Genomic DNA, 18,529 nt, shown 5'->3' on the forward strand with positions numbered 1-18,529 from the left:
AATATGACCTGTGAACATGATGAATAAGGTTACAAATACGTATATTGTAAAATAAATAAATAAATAAATAAATAAATAAATATATATATATATATATATAATAATTCGTTACATCTTATATAGCGCTTTTCAAGGCACTCAAAGCGCTTTACATACAAGGGGAATCTCCTCAACCACCACCAGTGTGCAGCATCCACCTGGATGATATATATATATATATATATATATATATATACATATTTACATACTCTACATATCTGTATTTAAAGAGACTATCACCCAAAAATGTAAACTTTGTCATTATTTACTCAGAATCATCTCGATCCAAAACAAGGATGTGTTTCCGAGATCTGATTAAGCTTACGATACTTTTGAGAAACGCTGAGATCTGTTGGGTTCCCAGCAATCTTCTTATCTATCTAGAAACGTCATACGGGTTTGAACGACATAAGGGAAGTAAATGATAACAGGAGCTTTGTTTTGGGGTAATCTAATATGTTTTCCAAAAAACATTGGTTGATGACATTTTAGTTTGGATGACTGAATCCACAAAAAAAACAACAAAAAAAAAACATTCTAATTTAAGACACATACAAAGCACTCCGACCGAAAACAAGCCTCTGTGCAACTGGACTTTTTGACAGAATCTGACAGTCACACCGGCTGCTCGCGCTCGTACCGCTTCACAAGAACACTCTGAAAAGGGAAAAGGACTGAATTCGGCATGCACGTTACTTACATCGTCCCATTTAATGAATTTGTCTCCGGTCCTCAGGCTCTCGGTCACTGACACGCGTTTGAGCTGGAGCGCGTGAACTCCCGGCTGCGCTCCCGCCATCTGCGCGCGTCTGATGCTGCTTCTGCTTCTCTCTGCTCAGATCTGCGCATTCACTGCTGCTTCTGCAGATCTGGTGAAGATCTGACACATTCACTGCTGCTTCTCTGTGAAAGAACTCGCTGCTCGCCCCCGAGATCAGATGCGCGCTCTCGTTGGTCCTTGCGCTCCGGAGCGCGTCGCCGCCAACATGCGCGCAAACCTACAGAGACAAAACATTAAAGATTAAATTAATCATGACATACAGATTCAATTCAGTTCAATTCAAGTTTATTTGTATAGCGCTTTTCACGATAAAAATCGTTTCTTTCATCTCAGATCGTTTAAGGGCTGGATCCAGACTGAAGCTTCTGTAATTCCTCCCGCAGCAGAAACAGAGAAACAAATATCAAACAGATGATCTGAGCTTGTGTTCTATAGTACGACGCGATTAGAAAGAGTTTTAAGCAGGCCGTTTTAAGTCGTGTTTATTTTCAATAATTTACAGAATTTAGTATTTAGCCTACAATGTTATTAATGCATCTCCCTTACAGATAAATATGTTAATTAACTGGGTAATTATAAATCAACAAAAAAATAAATAAATAAAATAATAATAATAATCACATCAATACTTCTCTCTGTGGTTCACAGAATAATAGTGAATTATTAATATGGACTCATACAATTAAGTGTCACTACTAAATTTACATAAAATGGGAAATTATTCGGCAAAAACAAGTGGGAGTCGAAATATTATAACTTACCAAGACTGCATTGAAAAGTCAGCAGGCGTATTTTAAAACTAAATTAAAAGTACAAATTAAGAAATATAACAGAAATATAACCCTAAAACCAACATTTGAATTGGTCTTCAATTTAACTCAGACGCTTTGTGTTTATTATTGTTATCTTAGAGTACAAAACTTAACATTCTCAACTCAACAAATCTTAACTAATGGGCTTTAATTTAAACGCTTTTCATCTGAGGTTGGAAGTGTAAATATTTATATTTGAGTTGCAACACTTACCTCAATGTTCAATGCTCTAATGCCATCTTGTGGTACACTTATTCACTTACAGGAGATATTTCCTACAGTTCAAAAGTTTGGCTTCTGTAATTTTTTTTGTTTTTGAAAGACGTTTCTTCTTCTCACCAGTACTGCATTTATGCGATGAAAACTACACTAAAACACGAATATTGTGAAATATTATTACAATTTAAAATAACTGTTTTCTGTTTTAATATATTTTAAAATGTAACTTTCATATGTTAAACTGATTAGCTGCTCAAGAAACATTTCTTGGGTATGTCTACCTATGTTTAAAATGGTTATGCTGCTTAATGAAGTGTGGAAACATAAATCTTGCTTTCCATTCTTTGAGGAACAGCATTCATTTGAATTCATTCATTTTGTTGTAACACTGTTTCTGTCATATTTCATATTAAATTAATGCGTTCTTCTTGAATAAAAGTATGCATTTCATTTATTTAAAAAAATCTGCAACACATAAACGCACACACACACAAACGCACGCACGCACGCACGCACACACACACACGCACGCACACACACACACACGCACGCACGCACACACACACGCACGCACGCACACACACACTCACACGCACGCGCACGCACGCACGCACGCACACAGGGCTTTTGCTTCAAACCAGCCGCTGTTTGAAATCAGTGATGCGCGATTATTACATCAGTCACGGTAATAAACGATTATTACATCAGTCACAGACGGTAATAACCGGGAAACAGGCGCGCTTTCTGAGCGTTTCATTCACTGGAGAGTCTTCACATAATGCGCTCTTTCTGGTAATAATCAAACATAATCTTCTCTTTTACAGAAATAATTGCAAATAACAAATACATTAAAAAGGCAAGTAAACCAAAAACAATATTTGCTTCTGTTTCTCGTTAATTTTGGTGACACGTGTGTGTGTGTGTGTGTGTGTGTGTGTGTGTGTGTGTGTGAGAAGGTGAAATATGACATGCCTTCTGCGCACGCGCATACTTTAATTCAGTTTTTCTCGGAAGTCAAAAACTCCCGCAAAGCGACTGTTTCTCTTCTTCCCTTCAGGATATTCACCGTTTGGGAATGAAGAAAAGGATTTTGTAAGTATAGAAAGGAATATTCGAAATTTGTACAAATAGGCCTATTATTTGTGAAAGTTTGTGCGATATTTGATGGGCGATAGTTAATGCATGTTTTACTCACTAAAGTTGTGTTTAGAAACGCTTGCTCGTTTAAAGAGACCAAACAAGCATTACTGCAACGTTCAAGTCACAAAATGAATGTTGAGGACAAAGTCTTTAGGATGATTAAGTAGATAAGAAATACTTTGTTAAGCTGGCTGAGCTGGGAAGCTTCCTCCTCTTTCTCCTCTTCTTCCTCTTTCTCTTCTTCCTCTTCCTCCTCTTCCTCTTTCTCCTCTTCCTCTTTCTCCTCCTTCTCTTTCTCATATTTCTCCTCTTCCTCTTCCCCCTCTTGCTCTTCCTCTTTCTCCTCCTCCTCTTTCTCATATTTCTCCTCTTCCTCTTTCTCCTCCTCCTCTTTCTCATATTTCTCCTCTTCCTCTTCCTCCTTTTCCTCTTCCTCTTTCTCCTCCTTCTCTTTCTCATATTTCTCCTCTTCCTCTTTCTCATATTTCTCCTCTTCCTCTTCCTCTTTCTCCTCCTCCTCTTTCTCATATTTCTCCTCTTCCTCTTTCTCCTTTTCCTCTTCCTCTTTCTCCTCCTTCTCTTTCTCATATTTCTCCTCTTCCTCTTTCTCCTCCTCCTCTTTCTCATATTTCTCCTCTTCCTCTTTCTCATATTTCTCCTCTTCCTCTTCCTCCTTTTCCTCTTCCTCTTTCTCCTCCTCCTCTTTCTCATATTTCTCCTCTTCCTCTTCCTCCTTTTCCTCTTCCTCTTTCTCCTCCTTCTCTTTCTCATATTTCTCCTCTTCCTCTTTCTCCTCCTCCTCTTTCTCATATTTCTCCTCTTCCTCTTCCTCCTCTTCCTCTTCCTCTTTCTCCTCCTCCTCTTTCTCATATTTCTCCTCTTCCTCTTTCTCCTCCTTCTCTTTCTCATATTTCTCCTCTTCCTCTTCCTCTTTCTCCTCCTCCTCTTTCTCATATTTCTCCTCTTCCTCTTCCTCCTTTTCCTCTTCCTCTTTCTCCTCCTTCTCTTCTCATATTTCTCCTCTTCCTCTTTCTCCTCCTCCTCTTTCTCATATTTCTCCTCTTCCTCTTTCTCCTCCTTCTCTTTCTCATATTTCTCCTCTTCCTCTTCCCCCTCTTCCTCTTCCTCTTTCTCCTCCTCCTCTTTCTCATATTTCTCCTCTTCCTCTTCCTCCTCTTCCTCTTTCTCCTCCTTCTCTTTCTCATATTTCTCCTCTTCCTCTTCCCCCTCTTCCTCTTCCTCTTTCTCCTCCTCCTCTTTCTCATATTTCTCCTCTTCTTCTTCCCCCTCTTCCTCTTCCTCTTTCTCCTCCTTCTCTTTCTCATATTTCTCCTCTTCCTCCTCTTCCTCTTCCTCTTTCTCCTCCTCCTCTTTCTCATATTTCTCCTCTTCCTCTTCCTCCTTTTCCTCTTCTTCTTTCTCCTCCTTCTCTTTCTCATATTTCTCCTCTTCCTCTTTCTCCTCCTTCTCTTTCTCATATTTCTCCTCTTCTTCTTTCTCCTCCTCCACTTGTATTGTTCAATAATTAGATTTTCTTCTATAGTATGGCTATATTATGACACAGGCATGGCAAAACACTAATGTGATACTTAAACTGATTTTCTTGAATGTTGTGTAGATTCCCTGCGGTTCCCGCTGATGATGATTGGTTTTGCAGAGGGAAGTAATTTTGAGTTAGCCAGAGATGTTCATATGGTACATGTCCACTGGCACAAAGCAAACCCACTCAACTGCTGTGCAAGCTTGATTGTTGTTGTTAATAGACATGTACAATATCGAAAATATTGTCCTACATATACATGATTACAGATAGAAGTATTCTTTATTTTCAAATGCCCGTACATACAGCTCCATTTTAATATGCTTTGATTAATCCAGCTGCGATGAGAGCACCCAAATGGAACCAACATTATACTTGTTATATTCAAATGTCTTCTTCTTGGGCATTTGTATCACAGCAGATTGTATTCCAGTCATTTAGAATGACTCCGTGTAACCTTGCTCATATTATTTTCGTCCTCATGTGTTAATGTAGAGGTTTTGTCTTGCAGATTGCAGTAACTCATGTGGTGTCGGAGTTCTGCTGATGACTCTGAGATCCTTCTGGGCTCAACTCAGGACTCTCATGCAGATCCTGCTGTGTTTCAGCATCGGTTTGTTCATAGTGAACTCCTGCATGAGCCACACGCTGTTCACTTGTGAGCCTGTGCATGTGCAATGGTGCCACGGCATGCCCTACAACACCACCTTCTTCCCCAACATGCTGGAGCACTATGACCAGGACATCGCTGCAGTAAAGATGAAGGTAATGTTTGGTGAAGGTCATCAGTACACATGAATGAAATAATAAAATATGCATGAATAATATTTATTTATTTATTTATTTATAGCACGAACATGTATGTTATCAGTTGAATGTATGATTCAGTGACTGACCCCTGTTGCAAACACAGTGCTGTTCGGCTGAATATTTGCGTTTAGGAAAACCACTTGACCAGTCAGATTCAACAGAACTGACAAATAACACTGAAGCACAGATGTCATCTGAGACAGAATGTAGCATATGTGCTGCTGTAGGATATAGACTTTACAGACATGTAAACACGTGAGGATGAAGATGTTTGTGATATATGTGAGATGTTTTGCTAAATAAAATGTAATTCCATCAAGTTAGCATTTTTAAACCTTCGCTCACTAAAAAATAAATCATTTCTGATCAATGATTTAATAACCACAAACAACCTGGATTTTATGTTTCTAAATCAAACATGGCTTGAAGACAGCTGCAGTGCAACAGTCCTCAATGAAACAGCCCCTCCTAACTTTAACTTTACAAGTGTCTGCAGGACAGTTAGGAGAGGTGGAGGTGTAGCTGCTCTATTTAAAGATGTGTATCAATGCAAGCAAGTGTCATTTGGTCAGTATTTGTCCTTTGAATATCTAGGTATTGTGCTGAAAGGTGCTCCACGCATTGTGTTTATCATTATTTACAGGCCTCCAAAATACTCTCCAGCCTTTGTTGAAGAGTTCACAGAACTGTTATCAATGATTTCCTCAGAGTTTGACTGTTTTACTATTGCAGGGGATTTTAATATTCACATAGATAATGCAGAAATCAAAAATCAAATGCAGAAATCAAAAGCTGAAAAAGAAATTATAACTCTTTTAAACACTTTTGACCTGATCCAGCATGAGCATGAACCCACACACAATCGTGGACACACTCTAGATTTACTCATCAGTAGAGGTCTAAACATTTCATCCATCGTTATTAAGGATGTAGCACTATCTGATCACTTCTGTTATATTGATCTCTGTTACCACTGAATCTAGATCTGTCTCTGTCAGAAAGAGATGCATTAACGAGAATACTAGTGCACTATTTATGGAGGCTATATCTTCAACACCGAGATTCATTTAACTCAAAAGTTAAGAATGTTATTGATGATATTGCTCCGGCAAGGGTCTGCAAGAAGGATGGCAGACAAAAATCACCATGGAGAAAATCACTTCGCCTCACTTCTTTCTGGGACTTTTCCAAACTCCCTGAAAACTGCAGTTGTTAAGCACCTTCTGAAAAAGCACAATCTTGATAACACCATGTTGAACAACTATAGACCAATATCAAATCTTCCTTTCATAGGTAAGATTATTGAAAAGGTAGTTTTTAATCAGCCGAACAACTACTTAAACTCAAATAGACACCTGGACAATTTTCAATCTGGTTTCCGAGCACATCATAGCACAGAGACAGCGCTTATTAAGATAATAAATGATATTCACTTCAATTCTGATTCTGGCAAAATATCAGTGCTGGTATTACTAGATCTTAGTGCTGCGTTTGACACTGTTGATCATAACATACTTCTAGAGAGACTGGAAAACTGGGTCGTGCTTTCTGGGATGGTTCAGGTCATACTTAGAAGGGAGAGGTTATTATGTGAGTATAGGAGAGCATAAGTCTAAGTGGACGTCCATGACATGCGGAGTCCCACAAGGCTCAGTTCTTGCACCGCTCTTGTTTAGCCTGTATATGCTCCCACTAAGTCAAATAATGAGAGAGAACCAAATTGCCTATCACAGCTATGCTGATGATACCCAGATTTACCTAGCCTTATCTCCAAATGACTACAGCTCCATTGACTCCCTCTGCCAATGCATTGATGAAATAAACAGTTGGATGTGCCAGAACTTTCTTCAGTTAAACAAGGAGAAAACTGAAGTCATTGCATTTGGAAACAAAGATGAAGTTCTCAAGGTGAATGCATACCTTGACTCTAGGGGTCAAACAACTAAAAACCAAGTCAAAAATCTTGGGGTGATTCTGGAGACAGACCTTAGTTTTAGTAGTCATGTCAAAGCAGTAACTAAATCAGCATACTATCATCTCAAAAACATTGCAAGAATTAGATGTTTTGTTTCCAGTCAAGACTTGGAGAAACTTGTTCATGCCTTTATCACCAGCAGGGTGGATTATTGTAATGGTCTCCTTCCAAAGAAGACCATTAGACAGCTGCAGCTCATCCAGAACGCTGCTGCCAGGATTCTGACTAGAACCAGAACATCTGAGCATATCACACCAGTCCTCAGGTCCTTACACTGGCTTCCAGTTACATTTAGGATTGATTTTAAAGTACTTTTACTCGTTTATAAATCTCTCAATGGCCTAGGACCTAAATACATTGGAGACATGCTCACTGAATATAAACCTAACAGACCACTCAGATCATTAGGATCGAGTCAGTTAGAAACACCAAGGGTTCACACAAAACAAGGGGAGTCCGCTTTTAGATATTATGCCGCCTCAGTTGGAACCAGCTTCCAGAAGAGATCAGATGTGCTAAAACATTAGCCACTTTTAAATCCAGACTCAAAACTCATCTGTTTAGCTGTGCATTTGTTGAATGAGCACTGTGCTACGTCCCAACTGACTGCACTATATATAATCACTTTCTATTCTTAAATGTTTTAAATTCTTTTTAAGTCAATTTTTAAATCACTTTGTTTTTATTGTTGTGATTATTATTATTATTATTTTTAATTCCTTGTTATTATTATTATTTTTAATGACTATTTCACTTCCTTTTATGTAAAGCACTTTGAATTACCACTGTGTATGAAATGTGCTATATAAATAAACTTGCTTTGCCGTGCCTTGCCTAAATAGCCTCAGGCTTCTGTACAAACAAGGCCCTGTTTACACCTGGTATTAAGATGCCTTTTGGCTGATCGGATCACTAGTAGACGAGGGAGACACGTTCCCGTTTACACTTGGTGTTTTAATCCGTCTCTTCTGTCCACTTTCAACCACTTCTGTTCTGATTTCTTTTGAGGGGAAGGTCTATGGCTCAGTGTATGTGGGCTTTTTCTGATCTTTCGATCTAATATTGTGAAATAAGCTTGCTCAATTTATATATAAGGTAAACGCTGTGTTTTTCCCCCCCAAAGCTATTTTAAAAACATTTAAAGCATGGATAAAAAGTTCTGTTAAAAATATCAGTCAAAATAGTGCTGAGAGAAAAATAAAAAGAAGAAAAATAAGTCACCTATAAGCAGTCAGCAAATCTTTTCAATTTTACTGGTATTCAGAACAGAATAAGATAAAAAACTGAAATTATAAGTTGCTATAAAATTACAGTTCAAAATTATGTATACAATTATAAAATAAAACACAAATTGTAAAAGCATTCGTTCTAAACAACATAGATACATAAACATCTAGCAATGCTATAAATGATGTGTTGTGTGCGTGAGGCACGGATATTGTCCTTCTCACAGCAAAAAAAAACATATTTTGTCATTTGGTCATGGTCATAAAGATAGGAGCAAGACATCATTTCAAACTGAAAAAGGTTAGTTTTATTTATATATACTGACAATAAGATCAAAACTATGCCTTTGTAAAATTAATAAGACAAATAGAACGTGCTTTCAGTCGTCTCTGTTTCCTTAAACCTGTTGTGCAGCCATAAAAATGAAACAAAACTCTTTTGTTAATTGTTTAAATAAACATCTATTTATTTTATTCCTGTCATGTCATTTTTTTCTGTTTTTCTGAGAAGAAAATTTATCCATTGTTATTTAATTTAAATCTAATTTCACAATCTAATTTAGTCTGTTAACAGATAGGAAATGAACACAGTGATGTTTCGGAGTCAGCGGAGAGGAGGCTTTAGCAGCTGTGAAACACATTCACACTACGAGCTCAATCCGGTAGAAATTACACCCTGTTCACATCTGTATTTAGCATTGTCCACTTGTGATCAGATCAACAAAAATGCATCATAGTACCATTTTCGGAATTAAGTAAACAGGGCCCACTCTCTCATTTCTGTGAGTGACTAACAAGGAAACACAGTTAGAAACTGAATTTGCAGATTCTTTTGAATTATGAATGAACTTCAATGAGTTTATTCTCACAGATTGTTAATTCAGGTTCTTTCCTATTAATGTGTCATGTATCATCATCTACATAACCACCTAAATCAGACAAGTGAAAATGGCATGTCTCTTTATCTTTGTGTGTGTGCAGCCCTTCATGCCGCTGGCCAGCCTGCGCTGTTCTCCTGAAGTGCATCTGTTCCTGTGCCAGGCATTTGTTCCCGAGTGCACTGACCACACACGTGTCCTGCGGCCCTGCAAAGAGCTGTGTGAGCGAGTTCTGTCCGACTGCAGCAGAGACATGCTGACCTTCGGCATCAGCTGGCCGTCCGAGCTGCAGTGCGACCGATGAGCAGATCAACAAATTCACCAAAACAAATTCCTCGTATGTGTAAACATACCTGCCGATAAAGCTCATTTTCATTCTGATTCTGATTCAGATCAGCTGTCTTCTGTTAGAGAAATATTCATGTGGTGAATAAAGAAAATGGACAACAACAAATTTCATTATCAGAGGTGGACAGTAGTGAAGTATTTTTACTTAAGTAAATTTAAAAATGATGTGTAGTTTATCAGAGTGTTTTTCTTTGGAAAACTTTACTTCACTACATTCATAACGTCATACTTTTTACTGCACTACATTTCATAAATTAAAGTTGTTTTTTTTTTACCTTTAATACTTAAGAACATTAAAAATGTAGTACTTTCTTGTACTCAAGTAAATCTTTGAATTACTTTTACTTGAGTAAAAGTAAAAAAGTAATAGATTTCTCATGTAATTAAGTTTTAAATTATATTTAATATGAAACGTAGTGCAGTAAAAAGTACAATATTATGCTTTGGAATGTTGTGAAGTAAAGTTTTCTAAAGAAAAACACTCTGATAAAGTACTGACACTTGAAAAGTACTTTTACAGCAGAGTAAAACTACTTCACTACTGTCCGCCTCTGTTCATTATTGATTAGCTGAGTCTGTACGGTGAGATGGAGAACGTCCCGGGTTACTTGACTGTAACCCTGTTCCCCGAAAAAGCGGGAACGAGATGCTGCGCTGAAAGCGCTATGGGAACATTCTTTGTTCGACCGGTTGTTGAAGCACGTGTGCCAAACACGCCAAACTTGGCTTAAATAACCTCGGTTAGGTGACGTCACTCGATTACGAACACCTGGAGGTTATAAATAGATGTGACGGAAACATCCTCAGGTCAAAATTTTGTCTGAAAGGACGTCCAGTCACGCTTACAGTGCGGCATTGAGGCGCAGCATCTCGTTCCCGCTTTTTCGGGGAACAGGGTTACAGTCAAGTAACCCGGGACGTTCCCCTATCAAAAGCTACTCTCGATGCTGCGCTGAAAGCGCTATGGGAACGAGAATACCAACGCCGCCGCACTGGAAGTGTCTGGACCCCCAATGTTGTGTAGTGTGTGCGCACAAACATGAAAGAGGTCTCAGACATGACTCTGGGATGTCGACTCAAGGACATGCGAGCCGGAGTAACATGAACATCCAAACTATAGAATCTAACAAATGTGTGCGGAGAGGACCAACCTGCCGCATCACAAACTTGCTGCAAGGGGACACCTCTTGCCAAAGCCATGGAAGATGCAATCCCCCTGGTTGAATGGGCCCTTACACCTAGAGGCGAAGCTTGACCACGCGCCTCATAGGCTAGGGCAATAGCATCCTCACCCAATGTGACATAGTCTGTCGAGTGGCAGCCGCCCGATTGCGGCCTCCAAAACATACAACTGCTCCGACTTACGCCACTGGCTAGTGCGGTGGACGAAATCTGGAGAGCACGTACTGGACAAAGTAAGTGAAGTTTCTCCTGCTCCGTGTCGTGAACGGCGGAGGGCAGAAGGCTTCGAGAACGACCGGATTTATGGTCGAGAATGGAACCTTCGGAAGATAACTAGGGTGAGGATGCAAAATAGCTTTGACCAGCCCAGGGGCAAAATCTAGGCAGGATGACGAGACTGACAGAGCCTGCAAATCCCCAATTCTCTTCAGAGAAGTAATAGCTGTTAGAAAAACCATCTTTAGGGTCAGAAGCCTGACAGGCGCTGACTCTAGTGGTTCGAAAGGGTGTCCACTAAGCCCTCAAGCACTATAGCTAGGTCCCATGAAGGAACTGTCGCCTAGTGGGCGGCCTCAACCGCTTAGCTCCTCGAATGAAGCGGGCAACTAGAGGGTGTTTCCCACCGAAACCCCATCAATCAGAGCATGGCAAGCCGAGATGGCGGCCACGTAAGTTCTGAGAGTATTAGGACATGTTCCCGAGGACAGTTTCTCTTGCAGAAACTCCAGTACTGAAACAATCTGGCAGTGAGCTGGGTCTGCATGGTGTGTCCTACACCAACTTTCGAAAACGCGCCATTTACTGGCATAAGTTCTTCTAGTGGAGGGAGCCCTAGCGCTCAGAATAGTCTCTATTACATCGGCTGGAAGGCCAGCATGTCTCAGTTGGTCCCCTCAGGGGCCAGACATGAAGGTTCCAGAGCTCGGGCCGGGATGAAATATTGTCCCCTGTGCCTGAGAGAAGGTCCCTCCTCACCGGAATCGCCAACGGCGAGCCGTCGAGAGAGATATTAGATCTGAGAACCATATTCTGGTCGGCCAACGGGCGCTATCAGTAAGAGGCGAGACCCTCTTGACGGACCTTGGCCAGGACTCCTGGGAGCAGAGCGACTGGGAAATGCGAAGACGCAGTCTGGGCCACACATGGGCCATCGCGTCCAGACCCAGGGGAGCTGGATGAGTCAGAGAGAAGTAGAGGGACATTGTGCTGTCTCCTGTGAAGCAAAGAGGTCCACCTCTGCTTCGTAAAACCTTTCCCAGATTTGACTGACTACTGGGTGGAGTTTCCATTCCCGTGTATCACAGCTTGTCTGGACAGCAAGTCTGCTCCCACATTCATATGTCCGGGATGTAATCGCCCTGAGGGACAGGAACTTTTCCTGTGCCCAAAGCAGAACCTGGTGCGCTAGCTCGTTCAAGCGGCGCGACCGCAGTCCACCCTGACGATTTATGTAAGAGACTACCGCCGTGTTGTCCACCCGCACTAGGACATGGTAGCCTCTTAACTGCTGGAGGAAGTATTTCAGGGCCAGAAATACAGCCTTCATTTCGAGGCAATTGATGTGCCATTCGAGAAGATGACCTCTCCAGATCCCTTGGGCTGGACGGCCATCTAAGACCGCTCCCCAGCCCGTGAGGGATGCGTCTGTCGTTAGCATCTTGCGGCGACAGCACGGACCTAGAGTGGGACCCAAAGTCAGAAACCGGGTCTGAACCACATAGAAAGGGTACGAAGCCCTGGCGCGTAACCCTTATTTGCCTCTGGGGATTGGCCCTTGGATGAAATCCTGGCTCTGAGCCACAACTGAAACGATCTCATGTGCAGGAGACCCAAGGGTATCACCGTGGATGCAGCTGCCATGAGACCTAGAACCCTCTGAAGGTAATGAACAGTAATCTTCTGGCCTAGCTTGATGTTCTTTAGGGCGTTTAGAATGGATTCGACGCGTGCAGGAGACAGATGTGCCCGCATCGTGATCGAATCCCATACGACCCCCAAATACGTTGTCCTCTGAGCAGGAGAGAGAACGCTTTTCTTGGCGTTGAGTCTCAACCCCAGAGATTCGAGATGAGCTAGGACGACATCCCGATGTCGAAGCGCTAGCTCCTGAGACTGAGCCAGAATCAGCCAGTCGTCTATGTAGTTTAAAATGCGGATGCCCTGGAGTCGTAGAGGAGCCAGAGCTGCATCCATGCATTTGGTGTAAGTGCGGGGTGACAAGGCTAGGCCGAACGGAAGAACCCGATACTGGTAGGCTTCGCCCCCGAAAGCGAACCTCAGGAACTTCCTGTGTTGTGGCAATATTTCTATATGAAAATAAGCGTCCTTTAGATCGATAGTCACAAACCAATCCTCTGATTGGATGTAAGAAACAATCATCTTGATTGTCAGCATTTTGAACTTGTATGTTCTGAGGTAGCGGTTCAACCCGCGAAGATCTAAAATCGGACGCAACCCCCCATCTTTCTTGGGAACAAGAAAATACCGGCTGTAATAGCCTGACTGTCTGTCTGGCAGGGGAACACGTTCTATGGCCCCTTTGTCCAGCAGAGTTTGCAACTCCTGTGTCAACAATGCGCTCGTTCGGTTTCACGGAAGTGGAGACCACGCCGTTGAAACGCGGAGGACGATACGTAAACTGAACCCTGTAGCCTCTCTACAGTCCTTTCTACCCACGGAGAGATATTTGGCAGTAGCTTCCACGCTGCCAGCTTCTCTGAAAGGGGCACTAGTTTTGACACTTCGCTTTGATGGGGGGATGTTAGATGTCTGGCATCCTGAAATGTGGCAGGAGGAAACCGAACACCTAACATTTCGCTGGAGACCGCTGGTCCCAGCGCCAGTGGCGGCGGAGATTGTACAGCGGCCCCTGAGGGTGCCAGGAAGGAGCCTCTATTCTCTGTTGGAATTGTACGCGCCCCTCCCTGGGGGGACACACCCCCACGGTCCTGGGCGCACCAGCCTCAGGACCTCTTCTTGGCGGAGATGATGCTCCGCAGGTCCGGTCTCTTCGAGGCAGATTGAGAAGTGCGGCGAGCCGCTCCCAGTCTCTACGAGGGGCGACGACTCGCCACACTCTCCTTCTGGGCTTCTCGCCTCAGAAGAACCGGACCTGGTCGGGACTGGGTGGCCGACAGTCCCGACTCTTGAGCACGGCGGGAAGAAACCTCACAAACGCTTCCTCATAGCGCCGCCTCCCGAAACCTAGTGGCGACGGTGTTGACGGGCGTCACCAAATAGGCCGGAAGGCGAGACGGGGCATCAAGGAGAAAAGCGCGGTCTTTGTCCTTGATGCCCGTGAGGTTGAGCCACAGATGTCTCTCCGTGGAAACCATTGCAGCCATAGAACGGCCGATGGCACGGGCCGTCTGCTTGGTCGCACGGAGAGACAAATCTGTGGCCCGGCGAAGTTCTAAAAACGCCTCCTCGTCAATTGACCCGCCAGTGCTCAAGTCTTTCAGCAGGTCAGCCTGATATGCCTGCAAGACCGCCATAGTGTGCAAAGCAGTACCAGCCTGACCCGCTGCCTGAAAGGCTTTCCCCACCAATGAAGATGTTACTCTGCATGGCTTGGTGGGGAGAGTTGCTTTCTTCAGTGATGATGATGTCCCAGGAGAGATAGCCCGCGGCGTCTCTTGATCTGGGGCATCATCATATAGCCCCGTGCCTTTGCATCAACGATAGTCGAGTAGATCGACGTCGATGGCACAAAAACACGGGACGAATATGGCTTGTTCCATGAACGAGTTAACTCGTCATGGAGGTCACCGAAAAAGGGGAGAGACCGTCGCTGAGGCCCCTCCCCCCGACCACCCGACAGATATCTGTCGTCTAACTTTGAGCGCTTGGGGGTCTCTTGCTCCTGCGGCCAGTCTAGGTGTAACCGATCGACTGCCCGAGTAACCACCTCGAGTAACTCCTCGTATGCTTTCTCATCACGAGAGGAGCGCTCTGAGGTGGCACTCTCCACCTCCCCAGAAGCAAGAGATGAAGTCTCCACGGCCCGTTCAGAAGAAGCGCCGAAGCGCGCTTGAGAAACGGACGCGAGAGCTTCATGATCTGGCGAGAGCGCGAGAGAAAGGGGCAAGTCCGTCTCACACGCCTCGGCCAGATCGGCACGCGATCCCCACGAGCTTTTAAAGAAGGCGAGCCGCGCGCGAAGCACTTTGATCGAGAGGAGATCGCAGTGCTCGACCGCCTCGAGCCCGAGGATCGCGTGCTCTTCCCCAAACACTCAAAGCAGAAAGCATGGAGATCATTGTCAGAGAGCTGCCTCTGACAAGGAGGTAAACATCTCCTCTGCTGATCTGCCATAGTGAGCAGCTATCTTTATATATATAAATAAATATCTATATCTATAACTACTCGCTTCCTGCTTTGCCTTTTTTTTCTCTTTTTATTTTATCGTGCTTTTTCTCACACACACACGCACACAACAATGCGGTCCTTGAAGACAAAAGACCTGAGGATGTTTCCGCGTCACATCTATTTATAACCTCCAGGTGTTCGTAATCGAGTGACGTCACCTAACCGAGGTTATTTAAGCCAAGTTTGGCGTGTTTGGCACACGTGCTTCAACAACCGGTCGAACAAAGAATGTTCCCATAGCGCTTTCAGCGCAGCATCGAGAGTAGCTTTTGATAGGGGAACATCATTTGTCTCTTTAGGCTGGTGAAAAAAACTTGGACATTTGAAAAACAGCAGAAGCCACATAATAGTGAGCTTACAGTGAAAAAAACGCATGGGATGTTATTGAAATCCTAAATGCAGTTTTGTTTTGTAAGAACCATAAATGTAATGGGATAATTTTAATAAAGCAGATTCCTTGATTGTTAAAGTTATGCTGGGTACACACCACAAGATAATCGGGCTGATTTTGGGATGATTTCTAGAATTTTGGGATGATTTCTTAGAATTTCTAGATTTATAGAAGCAAAACGGTTAAATCTAGGATTTTTTCCCTCATGTTTGTGGTCTCTCACATTTTGAAGATCTCATTAAATTTTTAAAATCTTTTAGTGTGTACCCAGCATAATTGATTATTAAAATAGTGGTGTTTTTTTTTCTTCCCCAGTTAAGCCCCTTGGTTTGCCAGTCAGACTGTGTATGTTTTCAGAGCTGTAAATTATTGTGATGTGTATGTTGTTGATTCTTCAGATTGGAGTCATGTCACACGTCTGCGGTTTCAGCCGCGGAGATGACCACCTCCAGAAGCTCTCTGTCCTCCGGCCGGGATCTGGGGTTCTGGTGTCCCCTTCAGCTGAAGACACGACCCGGTCAGGGCGGCTCTTTCCTCGGGGCTCAAGACTGCGCTCCGCCGTGCCACAACATGTACCTTAAACCGCAAGAAGTTCAGTTTGCCAAGACCTTCATCGGCGTGTTCCATTGTGTGCTTATGTGCAACTCTCTTCACATTTTTAACCTTCCTCATTGATGTGAAGCGCTTTCGCTACCCTGAGCGTCCGATCATCTTCTACTCCGTCTGCTACAGTTTTGTCTCTCTGGTCTAGGCGGCCTGTAACGAGCCGAGTCTGCCGGGCCGCGTGTGGACGGCTGTGCTGGGAGCCCAGAGTCGCGTCTGCTCGCTGCTCTTCATGCTGCTGTATTTCTTCTCCACTGCGGGAATGGTGTGGTGGGTGGTTCTGAACATCACCTGGTTTCTGGCTGCGGGACCAAAGTGGAGCTGTGAAGCGATAGAGAAGAAGGCGGTGTGGTTCCACACGGTGTCCTGGGGTCTCCCCGGAGCGCTCACCGTCATGCTGCTGGCGCTGGAGAAGGTGGAAGGGGACGGCATCAGCGGCGTGTGTTTCGTGGGTCTCTACGATCTCACGGTGCTGCGCTGGTTTGTGGTGGCTCCGCTGGCCATCTCCGTGCTGGCTGGCCTCTCGCTGCTGCTCGCTGGCATCATGTCTCTGAACCGCGCGCGTCAGGTAATCCAGCATGACGAGCGGAACCAGGAGAAGCTGAAGAAGTTCATGATCCGCATCGGAGTGTTCAGCGGCCTGTACCTGCTGGGCTGCTATCTGTACGAACAAGCCCACCGCAGCCGCTGGGAGAACAGCTGGATCCGCCGACACTGCCAGGAATACAGCATTCCCTGCTCCCGCCGTGTAAGACCCTCGGCCTGAGCTGTAGATGCTGCATTACCAGAGCATTTAGCCTCCCACTGACTGACTTGTGATTTGTTTTTTTGTAGAGTATTGATGTGGAGCAGCCTGAGCTCTCGCTGTTTCTCATTAAATATCTGATGACGCTGATTGTGGAATATCAGCCGTGTTCTGGGTCAGCAGTAAGAAAACCTGCTCAGAGTGGGCATCATTCTTCAAGAGAAATCGCAAGAAAGAGTGAGGCTACTTTCTCTAATCCTAACACAATCGTTCATGACATAGAAAGAGAGGATTCAGTTTGTCATGGTCTCCATGCAGTGCATATGATGTAAACAACAAATAAATCACCCACATGCAAAGGTATTGATATGGGTGCAAAATGGTGTTCACAGCAGGGCTTAAAGTTGAGGAAGCAATTGTTTTGCATGTGTAAAAACTGTATAATAAATGTTTTCCTTCTGTTTGTGCTTCAGTCCCATCAGCGAGAGTCGGCGCGTTCTGCAGGAGTCCTGCGAGTTCTTCCTCAAGCACAACAGCCACGTGCAGCACAAGTCCTCCTCGCACAAGCTGAAGGTCATGTCCAAGTCCATGGGCACCAGCACAGGTGTGCACACACCTGTCACCAGTAACCACAGCAACACACCTGTCTCCACGGTGATCCACAACCACTGCATTCCAAGCCAGAGCATCTCCAATCCACATCGTTCCTCGGAGACGTCCGCTCAGGAGTGCATCGGATCAGCGGCAGCCGCTGAGAGACGCAGTAAAGCCGACAGTTCAAGGCATTTGGCAGATTCATCTATTGACTATGGTACCATCATCTGTATTCTAATCGAGACTGTATTTTACTCGTGTTCAGTTTTTAAACTAGTTCATTCATGGCCATTTTTTAATTAAAATTTAGCTTTATATGTTGAGGGAAACCAGGAAGGGCATCATTTACATGTATCACCCCTACAGACATTTCACAGCTCAAATAACTCTTACTTAATATTAAAGAATTTGTATAAATACAAGCTTCACATTTCAGAATGTTTTCTGTCTCATTCATCTTTCCAGGCTTGAGAGACTAATAAGATGAACTAGTTAAATATAAAATGTTAATTGCCACATTCAAATAAAGATTTTAAAATGCAGGCTAAGTGTCATTAATTAAACAAGTACAGGTGCATCTCAATAAATTAGAATGTCGTGGAAAAGTTTGTTTATTTCAGTAATTCAACTCAAATTGTGAAACTCATGTATTAAATAAATTCAATGCACACAGACTGAAGTAGTTTAAGTCTTTGGTTCTTTTAATTGTGATGATTTTGGCTCACATTTAACAAAAACCCACCAATTCATCTCAACAAATTAGAATATGGTGACATGCCAATCAGCTAATCAACTCAAAACACCTGCAAAGGTTTCCTGAGCCTTCAAAATGGTATCTCAGTTTGGTTCACTAGGCTACACAATCATGGGGAAGACTG

General features: G+C 43.3%; 1 protein-coding gene and 1 pseudogene across 1 annotated transcript in view; one reads left to right on the plus strand and one right to left on the minus strand.

Annotated features, from left to right (window-relative positions):
* The window catches only part of LOC131527426 (1-phosphatidylinositol 4,5-bisphosphate phosphodiesterase beta-1), an 85,871-nt gene extending 84,655 nt beyond the window's left edge, over positions 1–1,216 (minus strand). Inside the window, exon 1 of the mRNA XM_058756515.1 lies at positions 740–1,216. Within this exon, the coding sequence (XP_058612498.1) occupies positions 740–838 (99 nt within the window). The 5' untranslated portion in view covers positions 839–1,216. The remainder of the gene's footprint in view (positions 1–739) is intronic.
* A 1,201-nt stretch (positions 1,217–2,417) lies between these two features.
* Positions 2,418–18,169, plus strand: LOC131527428 (frizzled-6-like; annotated as a pseudogene).
* Positions 18,170–18,529: the final 360 nt, after the last annotated feature.

This window comes from Onychostoma macrolepis, chromosome 20, assembly GCF_012432095.1.
Source record: "Onychostoma macrolepis isolate SWU-2019 chromosome 20, ASM1243209v1, whole genome shotgun sequence".
NCBI lineage: Eukaryota > Metazoa > Chordata > Actinopteri > Cypriniformes > Cyprinidae > Onychostoma > Onychostoma macrolepis.